We start from the raw sequence: 16,604 nt of genomic DNA, 5'->3' as shown, positions 1-16,604 counted from the left end.
CCAGGGAAAAAAAACCACAGAAAAATGAACCATAGTGGAAAGACTTCCTAATTCACAGAGCATCAAATAGTGCCTTAGTAATAAGGGCAAATTAGCCGCAGATTAAAGGCTGCTCTAAATCTGATCTAACAAAGCCTACAAAGAAGTCTTGAAAGGATCAAATGAATTCCAGGTAACTTAAGTGTGTCACAGAAAAAGGATAACAATATTTTTTAAAATACAATAAAGTCCAGAATCTAAAGCATAAAATTCAAAATGTCCAGCATCCAATCAAAATTTACCAAGCATGCAAATAAAGCAGGAAAGAAAATAGAAACCATAACCAGGAGAAACCGACCTGAATGACACAGGTAGTACAATTAAGTATATTCCATATGTTCAAGAAGGTAGAGAAAAAAACATGAAAACAATGAGGAGAGAAATAGTAGACTTTATGCCCCAGATTGGACTTAGAGACAAAAAATTAAAACATCTGAAAAAATATACATACTGAATGAGATTAACAGCATATTTAATATGGCAGAAGTAAAGATCCACGGACATAAAGACACAGCAAATTTAAACACACAGAGGAAAAAGACCAGAAGTACATAGATCATATTAAGTTTTCTAACCTAACTATAGTTAAGTCCCAGAAGAAGAGTGGAGAGGGGACAGAAAAAATATTTGAAAAAATAATAACTAAAATTTTTCTATTACCTGAAAATTAAAACCCCATAAAGCCTAGAAGCTCAATAAATCTCAAGCACAAAAAACATGAAGAAAACCACCATAAGCTACATCAACATCAAATTGCTAAAACCAATGATAAAGAGAGAGTGCAGGAAGATTCCTGGGGAGGAGAGGACCAGAGAAAGGAATTCTGGATTCTGTGTATAAACAAGCCTCAGTGTAAGCCCTGAACTATGCATGCACAGAACAGACCCTCAAACCAGCAAAGATTTGGAGAATTTAACTGAAATTTGAACCACACACACAAGTCTCACACTGACTAACCCTTGAGAGGTGCATACACAGAACAGATTCAAACCAATGTGGCAAAGGCTTGGAAAAATGAACTAAGATTTGAAACACCCATACAAGTCTCTATACAACATAAAAATCACAATGTCTACTATACAATCTAAAATTACTCAACATAAAACTAACAAGGAAAGCCCAAATGCTGGAACTATCACAAAGAGTTTTAAAAATTTAAAGCAGCTAATAGCTATGCTTTACAAGTAAAGGAAACATATTTGAAATGAATGAAAAGACAGGAATTCTCAACAGAGAACTAAAAACTTTAGAAGAACTAAATGGAAATTTTATCATTGAAAAATACAATATCTAAAAGTTAAAAAAAAAAACCAAAAAAACACCTCACTGGACAGGCTCAATAGAATAGAAATGACAGGGGAAAGAATGAGTGGACTTGAAAATAGTTCAACAGCAATCATCTAACATGAAAACAGAAAAAAAAAATGAACAGTGTCTCAGGGAACTGTGGGACAATATAAAAAGATTTAACATTATGTATAATTGGAGAACCAGAAGGAGAGGAGAAAGAGATGGGGCAGAAAAAATATTCGAAGAAATAATGGTCAACATTTTCACAAATTTGGTAAAAGACATAATAAATTTACATTTTCAAGAAGCTCAGTGAACCCCAAATGAAATAAACTAAAAGAAAAATACACTTAGACACATTGTAATCACGTGCTGAAAACTGAAAAAAAAAAAAAAAAGAAAAAAAATCTTTTTTGGAAACAGCAGGAGAAAAACTACATATTACATACAGAAACAATGACTCAAATAACAATAGATTTCTCTTCAGAAACCAATGAGGCCAGAGACAGTGGAAGAGCATATCTTTAAAGCACTGAAATAAAAGAACAGTTAAAAAAAAAAAAAAAAAGAACAGTTGACCCGGAATTCTATAATCAGCAAATATAAGGGCATTTTCATATAAGGAAACTAAGAATTTTTTACCAACAGACATGTTCTGGAAGAAATGCCAGAGGAGATTCTTCAGCTAAAGGGAAATGATATCTACCAAAGGGATCTCTACACTGAAAACTACTAAACATTACTGAAAGAAACTGAAGAAGGCCTAAATAGAGAAGTATAGCATGCATGTTCAGAAATTGGAAAACTCAATTTCTTTAATTCCCCCAGCTTTATCGAGGTATAATTGACAAATAGCAATATCTTAAGATGTCAATTCTCCCAAAATTGATCTATAGATTCAACACATTTCAAATTAAAATTCCAGAGGACATTTTTTGTAGAAGTTGACCAGCTAATCATAAAATTTATTTTGAAATGCAAAGAACTTAGAATAGCCAAAACAATTTTGAAAACAACAAAGTTGAAGGATGTGTCCAACCCATTTCAAAACTATAAAGCTACAGTATCAAGACTGTCATCACCGAAAAGATCACTGGAACAGAATGGACAATACAGAAATAGACCCACAAACATATAGTCAACTGATTATCAACAAAGATACCAAGGCAATTCAATTGGGAAAGAAAAGCTTTTCTGACAAATGGGATTAGATCAATTGGATACTGGAATGAAAATAATAAACATCAATCCTTCCCTCACACCATACTAAAAAATTAACTCATAATGTATCACAAATGTAATATAAGAGCTAAAACTATCGAATTTCTAAAATCATAACAGAAAATTTTTGTAACACTGAGTTACAATAATACACAAAAACCATGAACTATAAATGAGACAACTGATAAATCTGAATTCATAAAAACTTAAATTTTTGCTCTTCAAAAGATACCGTTAAGAAAATGATAAGATAAACCAGAGAGTGGAGGAAAATATTCACAACACATATCAGACAAAGGGTTTGTATCCTGAAATATATGAAGACCAAACAACATATACAAATGATAAGCACAACAAGAAAAAAGGAAAGTGAGGCATATCAAAAGATGTTTAACTTTATTAGCCATTAGGGAAATACAAGTTAAAACCACAATGAGATATCACTACACACAAACTAGAAGTGCTCAAATTTTAAAAGATTGGCTATCAAGATTTAACAATGGCACAGAACAACTGAAACCCTCAGACTTTGCTTCTGGGAATGCAAAATGGTATGACCACTTTGGAAAAGAACATTTATACTATTGCTATTGCTATTTAAATAAAATAAATTAGAGGAACTCTAATGTAACCATAAAAAGAAAGCAATTTGGAGCATAAATGGCAAGGAAGAGGTAAAATTATCTCCATTAGCAGATGATATAATTATATCTAAAAAACTTCAAATCTAATGGAAAAACTATTACAAACAATAAGAGAATTAGAAGGTAACAGGTTATAACACACAATATAGAAATAATATATACAAACAATACTCAGAAGAAATAATGGAAAAGAACATGCCATTCACTATTGCAAAATAAAATACCTAGGCATCAATTTAACAAGAATTGTGCAAAACCTAAATGTGAAAAACTTCAAAACACACTTGCAAGACAAAAATAGATTTAAGCAAATGGAAAGACATATTATATTCTTAAGTAAATTCAACATCATAAAGATATCAATTCTCCCTGGGTTTATATACTTAAGATGATCCTAGTAAAAATATTATCAGGATTTTTTTCCTGGAACAGAACAAGTTAAATATAAAGTTCATTTGGAAGTGTAAACGAGTAAGAATAATCAGAAAAACCCTAATAAGAACAGCAATTCCAGATAGATGGTAAAACTAAAGTATAAGGCAAAGCAATAAAGCTTTTAGAAGGCAGCATAAGAGAATAGCTTCACGATCCTGAAGTAGGGAAAGGTTTCTTAAAGGGACTATAAAAGCACTAACCATGAAGATGGATAAATCTGACTAAAGTTTAAAAACTTCCATTCATCAAGAGATACATTAAAAGGTTAAAAATGCAAGCCAGAGGGGAGACAGAGAAGAAGTGAGTGAGAGGAGATATTTGCAACACACATAACATCAAAGAGCTCTTATCTAGAACAGTTTTCAACAAAAACGCCTATAAATCAACAGAACACATGCACACACAAAAAATCATGTAAAAACTGAGAAGGGACATGAACAAGTCCTTCTTCACACACACACACACACACACACACACACACACACACACACCACACAAGCCACCAATAAACACAATAGGCATATTTTTTTAATGGAGTGCAATCTCATTAATAATCTGGGAGAATGCAAATAAAGACCACAATAAAATATCACTACACATTAAGTGGCTAAAACTAAAAGACTGACAACAACAAGTAATAGCAAGAAGACAGAGCAATTAAAACTTTCATACACTTCTGGTGGGGATGTAAACTGGCACAACTACTTTAGAAAACAGCTTGGCATTACCTATTAAAGTTGAAACACAAGTACTACAAGCAATTTCACTTCATATTATATACCCAACAGAAATGTATGCACATTGTACCAGGAAATAACATTAAGACTCTGTGGACAGTAGGATGGAAAATAAACTGTGGAATATTCATACAAATAAAGTTACACACACACACATATATTTACATATATAAATGAATGAGCTACAGCTATAAGCTACAACATAAGTTCCACAAACAAAATTTTGGTGAAAAAAATCTAAAGAACCTATATCTATGAAAAACTAACAGCCAGAATTCATGCTTAATGGAGAATGACTGAATACTTCCTTGTAAAATCAGGAGCAAGACAAGGATGTCTGCTCTTGCCACTTCTATTCAACATTGTACTAGAGATTCTAGCTAGAGCAATTAGTCAAGAAAAAGAAGTGAAAGGCATCAGATTGGAAAGGAAGAAGTAAAACTATCTCTATTTTCAGATGACATGATCTTGAATATAAAAGATCCTAAGGAATCCACTAAAAAACTATTTGAACTAATTAACAAGTTCAGCAATGTGGCAGGATACAAGATCAATATACAAAATCAATTGTATTTCTACACACTAGCAGTGAACCTCCTGAAAATAAAATTAAGAAAACAATCCAGCAAAAAGAATAGGCAAGAGAATAAAATACTTTGGAGTAAGTTTAACAAAGACATATGACTAGTACACTGAAAAGCACAAAATTATAAAAGTAGATGACTGGTACACTGAAAGAAATAAAAGAAGACCTAAATAAATGGAAAAACATCCCATGTTCAGGGATCAGAACACAATATTGTTCTACAGATTCCCTGCAACCCCTATCAAAAGCTCAGCTGATTTCTTTGCAGAAATTGACAAATTGATACTAAAATTCATAGGGAAAGGCAAGAGACCCAGATTAGCCAAAGAAATTTTGAAAAAGAAAAACAAAGTTGGAAGACCCACACTTTACAATTTCAAAAGTTACTACAAAGATATAGCAATCTATAGGCAGTGTGGTACTAGCCTAAGGACATATAGATCACTGGAATAAAACTGAGAGCCCAGAAATAAACCCTCACATTCACAGTCAATAGATTTTCAACAAGGGTGCCAAAACAATTTAATGGAGAATAGTCTTTTCAACAAATGGTATGAAACAACTGGCTATCCACATACAAAAGAATGAAGTTAGAACCCTATCTCATATTATATGCAAAAATTAATTCAAAATGGATCTCAAGACTTAATGTAAGAGATAAAACTCTTATAAGATAACATAGGTATAAATCTTCAGAGCCCTGGATCAGAAAATGGTTTCTTAGATACCAAAAGCACAAGCAACCAAAGAAAAAATACATAAGTTGGACTTTATAAAATTAAAGACTTTTGTCCTTCAAAGGATGCTATCAAGAAAGTGAAAAGACAACCCACTGAACAGGAGAAAATATATCCAAACCATATATCTGACAAGGAACTTAAACTTGGAATATATAAAGAGCTCTTAAAACTAAACAATAAAAAGACAACCCAATTTTAAAATGGGCAAAAGATGTGAATAGACATTTCCCCAAAGAAAATATACAATGGCCAATAAACACATGATAAGATGTTCAACATAATTAGCCATTAAGTAAAAACCACATCATTAGCAAATCACCATGATGAGAAACCATTCCGTACCCACGAAGAAACTATAATTTTTTAAATGGAAAATACCAAGTGCTGATGAGGATATGAAAAAATTGAAACCTTCATTCATTGCCAGTGACAATGTAAAATGGTGCAGCCACTTTGAACTGTCTGACCATTTTTCAAAATGCTAAACATAGAGTTTGAAAACATATGTCCACTCAAAAATTTGCAGCATTATTCATAATAGCCAAAAAGTAGAAACATTGAAACAATCCAAATAAATGTCCATCAGCTGATGAATAAATAAGCAAAATGTGGTAAATTCATACAATGGAGTATTATTTGGCTATAAAATGGGTTGAAGTACTGATACATGCTACAACATGGATGAACCTTGAAAGCATTATGAGCTAAGTGAAAGAAGCCAATCACAAAAGACCACATATTATATGAATCCATTTAAGTGAAATGTACAGAACAGGCAAATCCATAGAGGTAGAAAGTAGATTAGTGTTTGCCTGAGCTGTGAGGACAGGATAATGGGGAATGACTGGTAAAAAGTACTGGGTTTCTTGTGAGGGATATTGAAATGTTTTAAAATTAGGTTGTACTGATAGATGGACAACTCTGGGTGTACTAAACACATTGAACTGTGTACACTTCAAATGGGTGAATTTTATGGTATCTGAAATATAGCTAACCCTTGAACAATGTGGAGGGTTGGGGGCACCGATCCCCCCCACCACCTGTAAAATAAAAATCCACGTACCATATTTATTGAAAAAAATCCACGTATAAGTGGACCCCTGCAGTTCAAACCCATGTTGCTCAAGGGTCAACTGTATATCTCAATAAAGCTGTAGAAGAAAAGGAAAAAGAAAAACCACCTAATGTATGAGTTCCCTCTAAATAAAGGCAAACCTAATCTATAGTGTTTAGGCATGGATAATTAGGTCTTAAAAGAACAAAAAGCCAGAAAATAATTACCGTAACAGTTAAGATAGTAGTAACCTCAAGGTTATGACTGGAAAGAGGAATATAGGCAGCTGCTGACAATGTTTATTTCTTGGCCTTGGTGGTAGTTCCATGGGAATTCACTTTAAAATCATGCATTAAGCTATATACTCATGTTTCATACACTCTTCTTTATGTGTTATATTTCACAATTTTAAAAGTTTTAAAAGGTAAAATAAAACTATAAAAAGTACTAGAGAAATACCATCAAGAAATCATAAGGGAAAAAAGTGATGGATCCAACTTTATAAAAGTTTTAAACAGGAAAAGTGATAACCCTCAGCAATGGATAGGGTACAGAGAAATAGGTACCCTCACACGATGTGGGTAATAATGCAAACTACAGGGTTGCTTGACAACACTTGTATCAAAAGCCTCAAACACGCATATTCTTTAACAAGAATATTCACCCACATCTTAAGGAAATAACCAAAGACATGAATAAAGACTCGACAACAAGTATGCTTATAATACTGCATTACTTACAGTTTAAAAAAATTTTAAATAGTGTATTACTAACTAAAATATAGTTCATTCATCCACATGTCCACTAGTAAGTATTTACAACATTTACTGACATCTAAAGATTTCAGAACGTACTAAGTTAAAAGATACATTATAAAGTAGTATATTCAATAATATTTTATCCTTTAGAAACCTACAAAACATAATGTGGAAGTTAATACCAAAATGCTAATAGTGGTTTTTTTCATGGGGGGTGAAGTAAGATTATGGGTGCTTTTAATCCGTATTTCCTAATTTTTCCATAATAAAGGAGAAAGTTACTTTTGAAAAGAAATAAACAGCTGATAGTATGTACCCTTAAAGTGATGTGATGAAAATGGAACTTCATCTGGTTCCACCCATGAGAAAAACGTCAATTCCAAGAGGCTCTTCCCTCCTACAAAATGCTTGACCAGTATTTCTCAAACTGTCAAGGTCATCAAAAACAAGGAAAGTCAGGAGGAACCTAAGGAAAAATGACTCCAAAATGTAAGGAGGTATTCTGGTGCAATCCCAGAACAGAAAAAGGACGTGAGGTAAAAACTAAGGATGTCTAAATAAACTATGGACGTTAGTTAATAATAATCCATCGATATTAGTTCATTAGTTGTAGCAAAGATACCATGTTGTCGTAAGATGTTAACAGGGAAAAATGGGTGCACAGTATAGGGGAATTCTTTGTACTATATTAATTTTTCTGTAAATCTAAAAATGTTCTAAAAAACTGAAGTCTTTCTATGAAATTGAGTTACTTGTAGTGAGGTGGATGGACCTAGAGTCTGTCATAAAGAGTGAAGTAAGTCAGAAAGAGAAAAACAAATACCATATGCTAACACATATATAGGGAATCTAAAAAGAAAAAAAAGTGGTTCTGAAGAACCTAGGGGCAGGACAGGAATAAAGACGCAGACGTAGAGAATGGACTTGAGGACGGGGGGAGTGGGAAGGGTAAGCTGGGACGAAGTGAGAGAGTGGCATGGACATATATACACTACCAAATGTAAAACAGTTAGTGGGAAGCAGCCGCATAGCACAGGGAGATCAGCTCAGTGCTTTGTGACCACCTAGAGGGGTGGGATGGGGAGGGTGGGAGGGAGATGCAAGAGGGAGGAGATATGGGGATATATGTGTATGTATAGCTGATTCACCTTGTTATAGAGCAGAAACTAGCACACCACTGTGAAGCAACTATACTCCAGTAAAGATGTTTAAAAAAAAAAATCTGAACTAGAAACCACAGACCTAAAGTGCTATATATATATATTTTTAACACTTCTGGCACATTATTAAATAAAGTCAGTTTGCTAAATAAAGAAAGAAAGAAAAAACTAAAGTCCTTCTAAAAATAAGAAAGAATAGTACCTGAATTAACATATTTTTTCCTGTTTTTCAATTTCAGATGATTTCCAATGAAATGTTAAAAATATATATATATACACACACACATACATATACATGTATATTGTGTGTATTATACACACATGTATACAGAGAGAGAGAGAGAGAGGATGAACAAAATATTAGGCTTTTTTTAATATTACAAAAAGAGATCCTGGCGATATACTACATATTTATCAATATACACAACTTCTATATGTGTAATATATATAGTGTAAATATTTGTATTTACACTATATACAGAAGTATACACTTCTGTATGCGTAGATTGCCAACTTAAACCACTTCTACTTATATAGAAATGTAAGACACAAATATAATTATATAAGAACTATAAAACATATTGCAATGCATCTTCCTGTGCTGTAAGACATGAACTAACTTTCAGCACTTAACAAATTATGCATCCCTAACTTCTTTTCTTACTGAACGTTGACCACTGAAATAGCACATCGTGTACTCCTAGAAGGAGCCAAGTCAGAGCAGGGAGAGTGCTTGCTAAAATAATTTTCTCTTCTTTCCCAAAAGGGAAAAGTCAGCAGTGGTGACCAGCCCTATATTAGGCTCACTAGTGAGCCCTGTGAAGGTTGGTTCCCCTCAATCCAAATAAACTGTAGTCCCTTATGAAGCCTGCTGAGAAGACCTAGGGAAAAGGCATTCCACTTGTTAAATGTTTATTAGTTGAGCTTCGCAGCCAACTACAATAAGGGAGAGGGGAAGCTGTCTGCAGGCTGCATGAAGATGTAGCTACTCAAATTCCATGAACGTGAAATAGAACACTGAGGCTAAACCCTTAAAGTTTACTAGGCAGTAGCTTGAGGGAGGTGGTAGTCGGGAGTGAAAGCTTGGAGCCGCTAATATTTGGGTCAGTGATTTGAAAGCAGCTCAAGTCAACAAAGAACTAAAATTCTCAACACTGGGAAAGTGCTGCTTCCTTTTGTTCTAAGAACCACAATCCAGCAGAGGAAAGGTACAAATCTAATCTCTCCTATATCTCCTCTCGCTTTGAACTAAGAATAAATATTTTTACTTTTTCCTCAAAGCTGAATTCTTATCCATTAAAGTGCTGGTGGGAGGGAAAACTACAAGCTAATCTTTCTCACTTATCCTGTACTTCATTGAACATCTTACTGAGCCTCAGTGACTACCCACCTGCTTTAGTTATTCCCCACTTTCTTGGTTGAATGCAGCTGGCATTCCTTTTGGTACGATAGCAATGTGATATCTCAAGTTTATTATCTATAGGAATGTGCTTTAAATTACTGTAGGATTTGGGTTATAAGTACTAATTAAATAGAAAGGGCAAAGAAGTAAATACATTTTAGTAAACATCATGATGGAGTAAGTCTACTTGGAAAGACAAACCTATACACATATACATGTATTATTTACCCAATTCCCAGGCTAATTATGGCACAAATTAAAGTAATAAGTTGGAGAGAAATCTTTTTTGGCAGGAACTAAATCGTTAATCCTCTAAAAAAAAAATATATATATATATAGAAGAATGACGTTTAAGGCAAAAAGGTTGACTGTCATGCATATAAGAACCAACAGATTTACATGACAGTCAAGTTTTGGGTTTAAGTACTGGTTCTGCTGCTAAGGGTCTGTCTTCTTGGGCTAAGGAGTTCAGTTCTTTGAGCTCCGGTTTTCCAAACTCTAAAATGACAATGTGGATCCCACGTTTTCCCCAAGATTTAAATGAGGATCAAGGACTTTTTATAAAATGTGTGTCCAATCAAAAGTTGATTAATATAAAATCTGATCAATGGTATATTTTAACCAAGCATCTCTTAAATAAAATAGTAACAGCTACCACTGATTAAGTGCCTAATATGTGCCAGAACTTATTACATGAGGCCCTTTATATTCATTATCTATTTTAATCCTTGTTTTATCCCCCAAGGGATATGCTATAATCTACCTGATAGAAAAAGCCTGATAAGAAAACAGGCTCAGAAAAGTCAAGAAACGTGCCCCAGGTCATAAAGTTAGTAATAAATGGCAAAACTATGATTCAAAACAAATCTGGATCTAAAGACCGTGCTCTTTCCACTAGCCCCTTAGAATTAATCTGGCATTAACAGGAAATGAGGCATTCACAGCAGTAAATTTTCCAGATGACTACATTTTAACTTTAAATTTTTATGTAAATCTGTTTAAAGCACATTCGTCCCCTTTTTGCTTTAATTAACTAACCAAAGCTGAAGGCTTTCTTCGACCACTCAGGATCATGAATGTGGACATTCTGATGTGGATCAGAACAGGCCTAGATGTATAAAGCTGCTTCCCCCGGTGCTCGGCAGCTCCGGCACTGTGGGCTCCTGTAGTTCTCTCCTTGCTGAGGCATAGCCGTCTGGCTGAAGCCCTGGCAGCACCTCTCCCAACTCCCTGACCCAGTTACTCTGTGGTCAGTTAGGAAATCAGGTAACCCATGGGGTACCAACAAATCTAAGTCAATATGGCCCTGGGATAAGAGCCCCAAGGTGGCTCCTAATAAATACATCACATAATCTTGGTCTGCTGTTTGCTGCTTGGCTTCTTTCTAGATTGTCGCTGGGATCTGTTGAGATGAGAGTCCCTAAAGACTGACCGCCAGATAAATGGAAACTTAATCAACTAATGTAACATCATGTTCCACATGATGGAACACAGCATCACCTGACTAAGATTTTAATTTACTGAACCTCATTTTACTGTTTTGAAAATGGAATCACAGCATAAGTTCTAAAACTTATTGTGGAACAAACCTTTCAGGAGATTTATACATTTGTATTTAGTTGCATGATACCTGAAACACAACAGGTAGTAAATACTTTCAAGAAACACTAACGATGGCAAACTCAATCTTAATCTATAAACAAGATGGTGGTGGTTTCATTCAAGAATGCATTCAAGGGGGACTTCCCTGGTGGTCCAGTGGTGGGGACCCCGCACTTCCACTGCAGGGGGCACGGGTTCGATGCCTGGTCAGGGAACTAAGATCCCACATGCCACGCAGTACGGCCAAAAGATAAAAAATAAATAAATAAATAAATAATAAATTAAAAAAAAAAAAAAGAATGCATTCAAGAAAGGCTTTCCTTAGCCTGAATACAATCTCTTTCATCTTTATCCCAGGCCAGTAGAACAAATGGATAAATGCCCCTTTGTACATCAAGCATTACATTTAGCACACAGTACTTAGTTGCTTACAACTGTGTCTCCTTTTCCCCATCAGACAAAATATAAACTCCCTGTGGGAAGGGAGAATGTCTATCTCATCTTTTGTACTCTACTCCCAGAGCCTTGCATAGCCCCTTACAAATAGCAAGTGCTTCAAAATATACATCCTTTCCTTCGTTCATCTTTTAAGTGTTTAATGGTATCTAAATGTGCTCCCTCTTCTACCACGACCACTCCCCCCCACCCACCCACGCTGGTCCCTAGAAGGGACGATGAAGCACTCCCTTCCATGAGATTGCTAAAAATATCTGTGTTAAGCAGTGTTAAGATATCTGCGTTAAGTGTAAAAGACAGAGTCCGTATTTTAAAACTAAGGTCACAGTAAGGTTCCTAGGGAAAATTAATGCTCAGTTTCTCATATACCATTGATAAATGCCTACTTCCAACACACAGTGTTAACATCATAAAAATAATATGCCCCAACCTTAATAATAAAACATATATAATTTAAGTCGTAGAATTTAACTTACATATTTTAACTAAATCATTTTTACCTTATTGAAACTGAGGTGCCCTACTGCTATTGGGACAGTACAATATTAATACTTGAGGTTTTTGTTAATTTTGATTTCAGACATTGCAACTTCATTAGAAATTACTAAAATATACTGTTCTGCACTCAAGAACCCCTTTTATTATGCACCATCAATATTATTAATGTGAATTCTTCTATAGTAAAGTATTTTCTAGATACCTCTTAACTTTGGATTTTTTCCGGTTGACTTTCTTAATACCCAAATCCACATACGATTCAGTGAGTTCTATATTTAATTCTCCTTCTGAGTCACTTGGAAATATTCCTAGTTTTGCAGCAGATTCATAGAGAGAAATTTCATCTTTTAGTTCTTTTATTTCCTCCTAAAACACAAAAGTACTGCAAGTTATATTCATTATTTTTTATAAGAAGGAATCAGTCATTTCATTCTTCAAAATTCATCTTCATCATCAAAAGAAGGCAGAAACACTTCTTCAAATGCATTTTTGGCATACATTAAAAATATAAAGGTAGCACATGTCAGGGTTTCAAGTAAGTCGAATGAACAAATGAATAAATGAATGAGAAAACAGATGTAAACAGCTTCTCTCACTCCTCCCTCACTTACATTTTTGTCCTCCACAAAAAGTCTCCCTTGAGCCGAGAAGCTGGTGGCAGCACACATTGGCTTACTAGAGTAGAGGACAGAGGAGACCGGTTTGCCAAGAAAGGGTTGCACTTTAGTCTGCCAGTGGTGAAAAGGCAAAAAATGCCTCTTTCCAGTGGAGGCAATACTGGAACTCTTCTTCCAGTGGAAAACGTTAAGTGGGTGCTGGAGGAGGATGTGAGAGAATGGCAGGTAACTTGTAGGTTTCCCATACCTGTAGATAAACTTATCTCTGGGACACCTCCAGAGATGAAAGGATAGGCCATGTGAAGGAAGGGGCTGGGCCCTGGCTCTGCAGTTGGACAGACCTGGGCCTGACTACCTAGAAGAAGTGTGGGTGAGGTTGTCAACAACTCCCATGGGCTGGATCGGAGACGGTCCAGCCACCTCTTTTATATAGAGAAAGCCAAGGCTCAGAAAGGTGATGTAACCAATGCCTAATTCAGTTACCCATGGAGTCTCTTTCAAGTGGCAACACTCACTTGCAAAGCCTTGTTCATGTTTTCACTCATAGCATGTGCCTTTTGTGCTTGCTGCATCTGGAGCTGGAGCTGAGCCACCTCCTGTACTGAGCCTGTGGGAGAAAGAATCATAGAACACACCAGATGTAAAGGGACAAAGTGCCTGTGACGTACAGAAGAACTTGAATCCACTGAGGCTACAGAAGGTGGAGCTCTGCTTTATTACCTTTTAACTACCTTTTTAGGAGCACAAAGGTATAGCTAGTAGGACCCAGAAGGCATAGGTCTGGTGCAGACATTTCCAAGATTTAGTATGGCTCCCCATAGGTCCTTGGGAAGTTGAAGACACAGGCTACTGTGACCTTGCCATGAATCAAATCAGCCACGTCTACAGACCTTAACACTCCACAAGTCCTTTAATAGGAGCAGAACATTCCAGCTCACAGAAAGCCAGAGCAAAAATTCTTTGGAATCCATTTCTACCGTCTAATAAGAAGACTACATCTTGCTGCCTTTCACTTCTCTCTGAGTTCTTTTATTTCCACCACCCCACCTCCACATGTACAAGAAGCATATTGGTATTGTACTTTTGAAGCTCTAGTAACCTAATATTCTAAATGGTTAAAAGGTTCCCATTTAAAAAGGACTTTATTGGATTTCCTCAAAAGAAAATGAGCATCTGGAAAATGGTTAAGCAAAGTAATGATGGCATATAATGCAACAAAAGAAAATCATATTTTCAAAGTCTTCAATGGCAAGGGAAAAGGCTCAGTAAGTAATGCCATGTGAAACAAAAGGATACAAAACTGAACACAGAGGTGGGACCTAAATGGAGTATGATGAAAATTTTGCCTCCACCAAAATACACACACACACACACACACACACACACATTTTGACAGTCTTTTCAACTTTTGAATAACCCACTCTTACATACATTGTATCAATAGTCTGATTGACATCATATGCCAAGGTCTGACTTTCATATATCAGTCGACAAATAATCATTGAGCTATTTTCAGTGTGAGCTATTCACCAGCAAACCAGGTGGTTTTGTCTGTACAGTAGTGTTTGTATAAACATTTGATTATTTTATTGCATTTTACTCTCATATCATTTTATTAAATAAGAAATAAAAGTACTACTGAAAGTGATAGGAAGCATATGTCTCAAACTTAATACCATGAAGACCATACTAGAAATCTTAAGCGTGACAAAAACGTAACTTATGGGCTTCAACTGACCAGGTAAGCGGCTACTCCACTTAGAAGAAAAGAAAAATTAAAGAAGTTATATAAAAGGATAGAACTATATGATCAATGATCGAGTTTAAAAGCAAAATATAGTGGGATTTCATAACCATTTTTAGCTTTCAGGTATAGAACCTATCTTATAACATATATTTTATTGTTCAATTTTTGCACATTCAGCTTTGATTTATTTTAAAATGTACTGTGTACAGAAGCAGGGAACTGTCTATATGTGTGTGTTCATTTCACTCAAAGGAAAGACATTTAAACGTTAACAACAGTTATCTCTGGGTAGTAGGATCACTGGCTATTTTTATTTTCTACCTTATACGTGTCTGGGTTTTCCAAAGTATCTAATGAAAATACACCACACCTCCATACGTATATACCAATTTAACAATGTTAAAAAAAATTTTTCACCAATGATCTTTTCTGTCTTTTCTGGATTGTTAGAGTAGCTCACAGATCCTACTGTGTTCTCTCCACGTATTTCTACTAGGCTTCTGGGGTGCCACCGCCCACGCAGACACGGACCTGAGTGCAACAAGTTGGCGCACTGCTTCTGGCTCTCCTCCAGGCTTCTCGTCAATCTGTTAATGATCTCGGTCTTTTCTAATTTGGTTGCTTCTTGATTCCTTTCCAGTTGTTTAACCTGATCTTTCAAATGACAGCAAATATCTTCCTAAATAGAAAAGGTGTCCAAGAAGTCATTTTCATGATCAGTTAGTTATTAAATATTAAACACTAACAGTTATGATCTTACATACTTGGATTTTAAGTCAAATATAAAATCATCACCTGGCAGGACCACCTCTTTTACAAGGTCAAGTGCACAGGACTGGGAGTCAGAAGAACACACTTATACGATCAAGTCATCAACTTCTCAGTCTGTTTTTCTGCTGTAGTTATGCTAATAAAGGATGAATTTGAATTTGATGGCTTCTAAAGTCTCTCTCTGCTCTATATTCACAAGGCACTGTTGTTCTAAAACTAGATTTTATTCAAGCCAAAGGAAATGTATTACATCCCTATTTGCATTTTACAGTCTCAGTATAAGTGTATGTATACATATTTAGGCAGACCACTTTGAACCATGGAATTTGTATCCCAAGTCAGCAAGGATACAGACAAACACATGGAAACTCACTCTATTCTGAACAGCCAAAAGCTCATTCTATTCTGAACAGCCAAAAATCATCTCTCCCTCTTCTGAACTTCTTTTAAACTTAATCTGTTTCTCTCATGTTTTTCTTCCTACCTTTTACATGTCTTACTTCTCTTAATAGTCTCTTTGAAGGTATCTGTGCAGTGCCTTATACATAGGGAGTGCTACATAAAAACACTTGAAAAATGTCAAAGAACAGGATAAATGTGTGAGTGTATGGAAATACATGGAAATATATAGAAAATTTAGAGCATGTATATAATATATTCAAATGTCTACAAAAAGAAAATGTGTTTGAAAGTAATGAGCCATGGGAATACCATTCCCAGGTAGAAGAAATCATCACCCCTCATTCAAAAAGGGCTACACAGGCTGACTTCCAAGCAAATAGCAGAGCATGTGAGAGGCAGAGAAGTAAATTAAGGTAATTGGCTGACGTTACCTGAAAAAGCCTGA

The 16,604-nt window shown here is 35.2% G+C and overlaps 1 protein-coding gene across 1 annotated transcript in view; it reads right to left on the bottom strand.

Annotated features, from left to right (window-relative positions):
* CEP152 (centrosomal protein 152) overlaps positions 1 to 16,604 on the bottom strand; it is a 96,103-nt gene that overhangs the window by 43,645 nt on the left and 35,854 nt on the right. The window contains exons 10-12 of the mRNA XM_059915550.1: positions 15,518 to 15,665; positions 13,755 to 13,846; positions 12,825 to 12,988 (exon numbers count right to left, since the gene is read on the bottom strand). Coding sequence (XP_059771533.1) covers positions 12,825 to 12,988; positions 13,755 to 13,846; positions 15,518 to 15,665 — 404 coding nt within the window. The remainder of the gene's footprint in view (positions 1 to 12,824; positions 12,989 to 13,754; positions 13,847 to 15,517; positions 15,666 to 16,604) is intronic.

The sequence above is a fragment of the Balaenoptera ricei genome, chromosome 2, assembly GCF_028023285.1.
Source record: "Balaenoptera ricei isolate mBalRic1 chromosome 2, mBalRic1.hap2, whole genome shotgun sequence".
Taxonomy (NCBI): domain Eukaryota; kingdom Metazoa; phylum Chordata; class Mammalia; order Artiodactyla; family Balaenopteridae; genus Balaenoptera; species Balaenoptera ricei.
The sequence above is the reverse complement of the archived record's forward strand: the minus strand, read 5'-3'. Positions and strand labels throughout refer to the sequence as shown.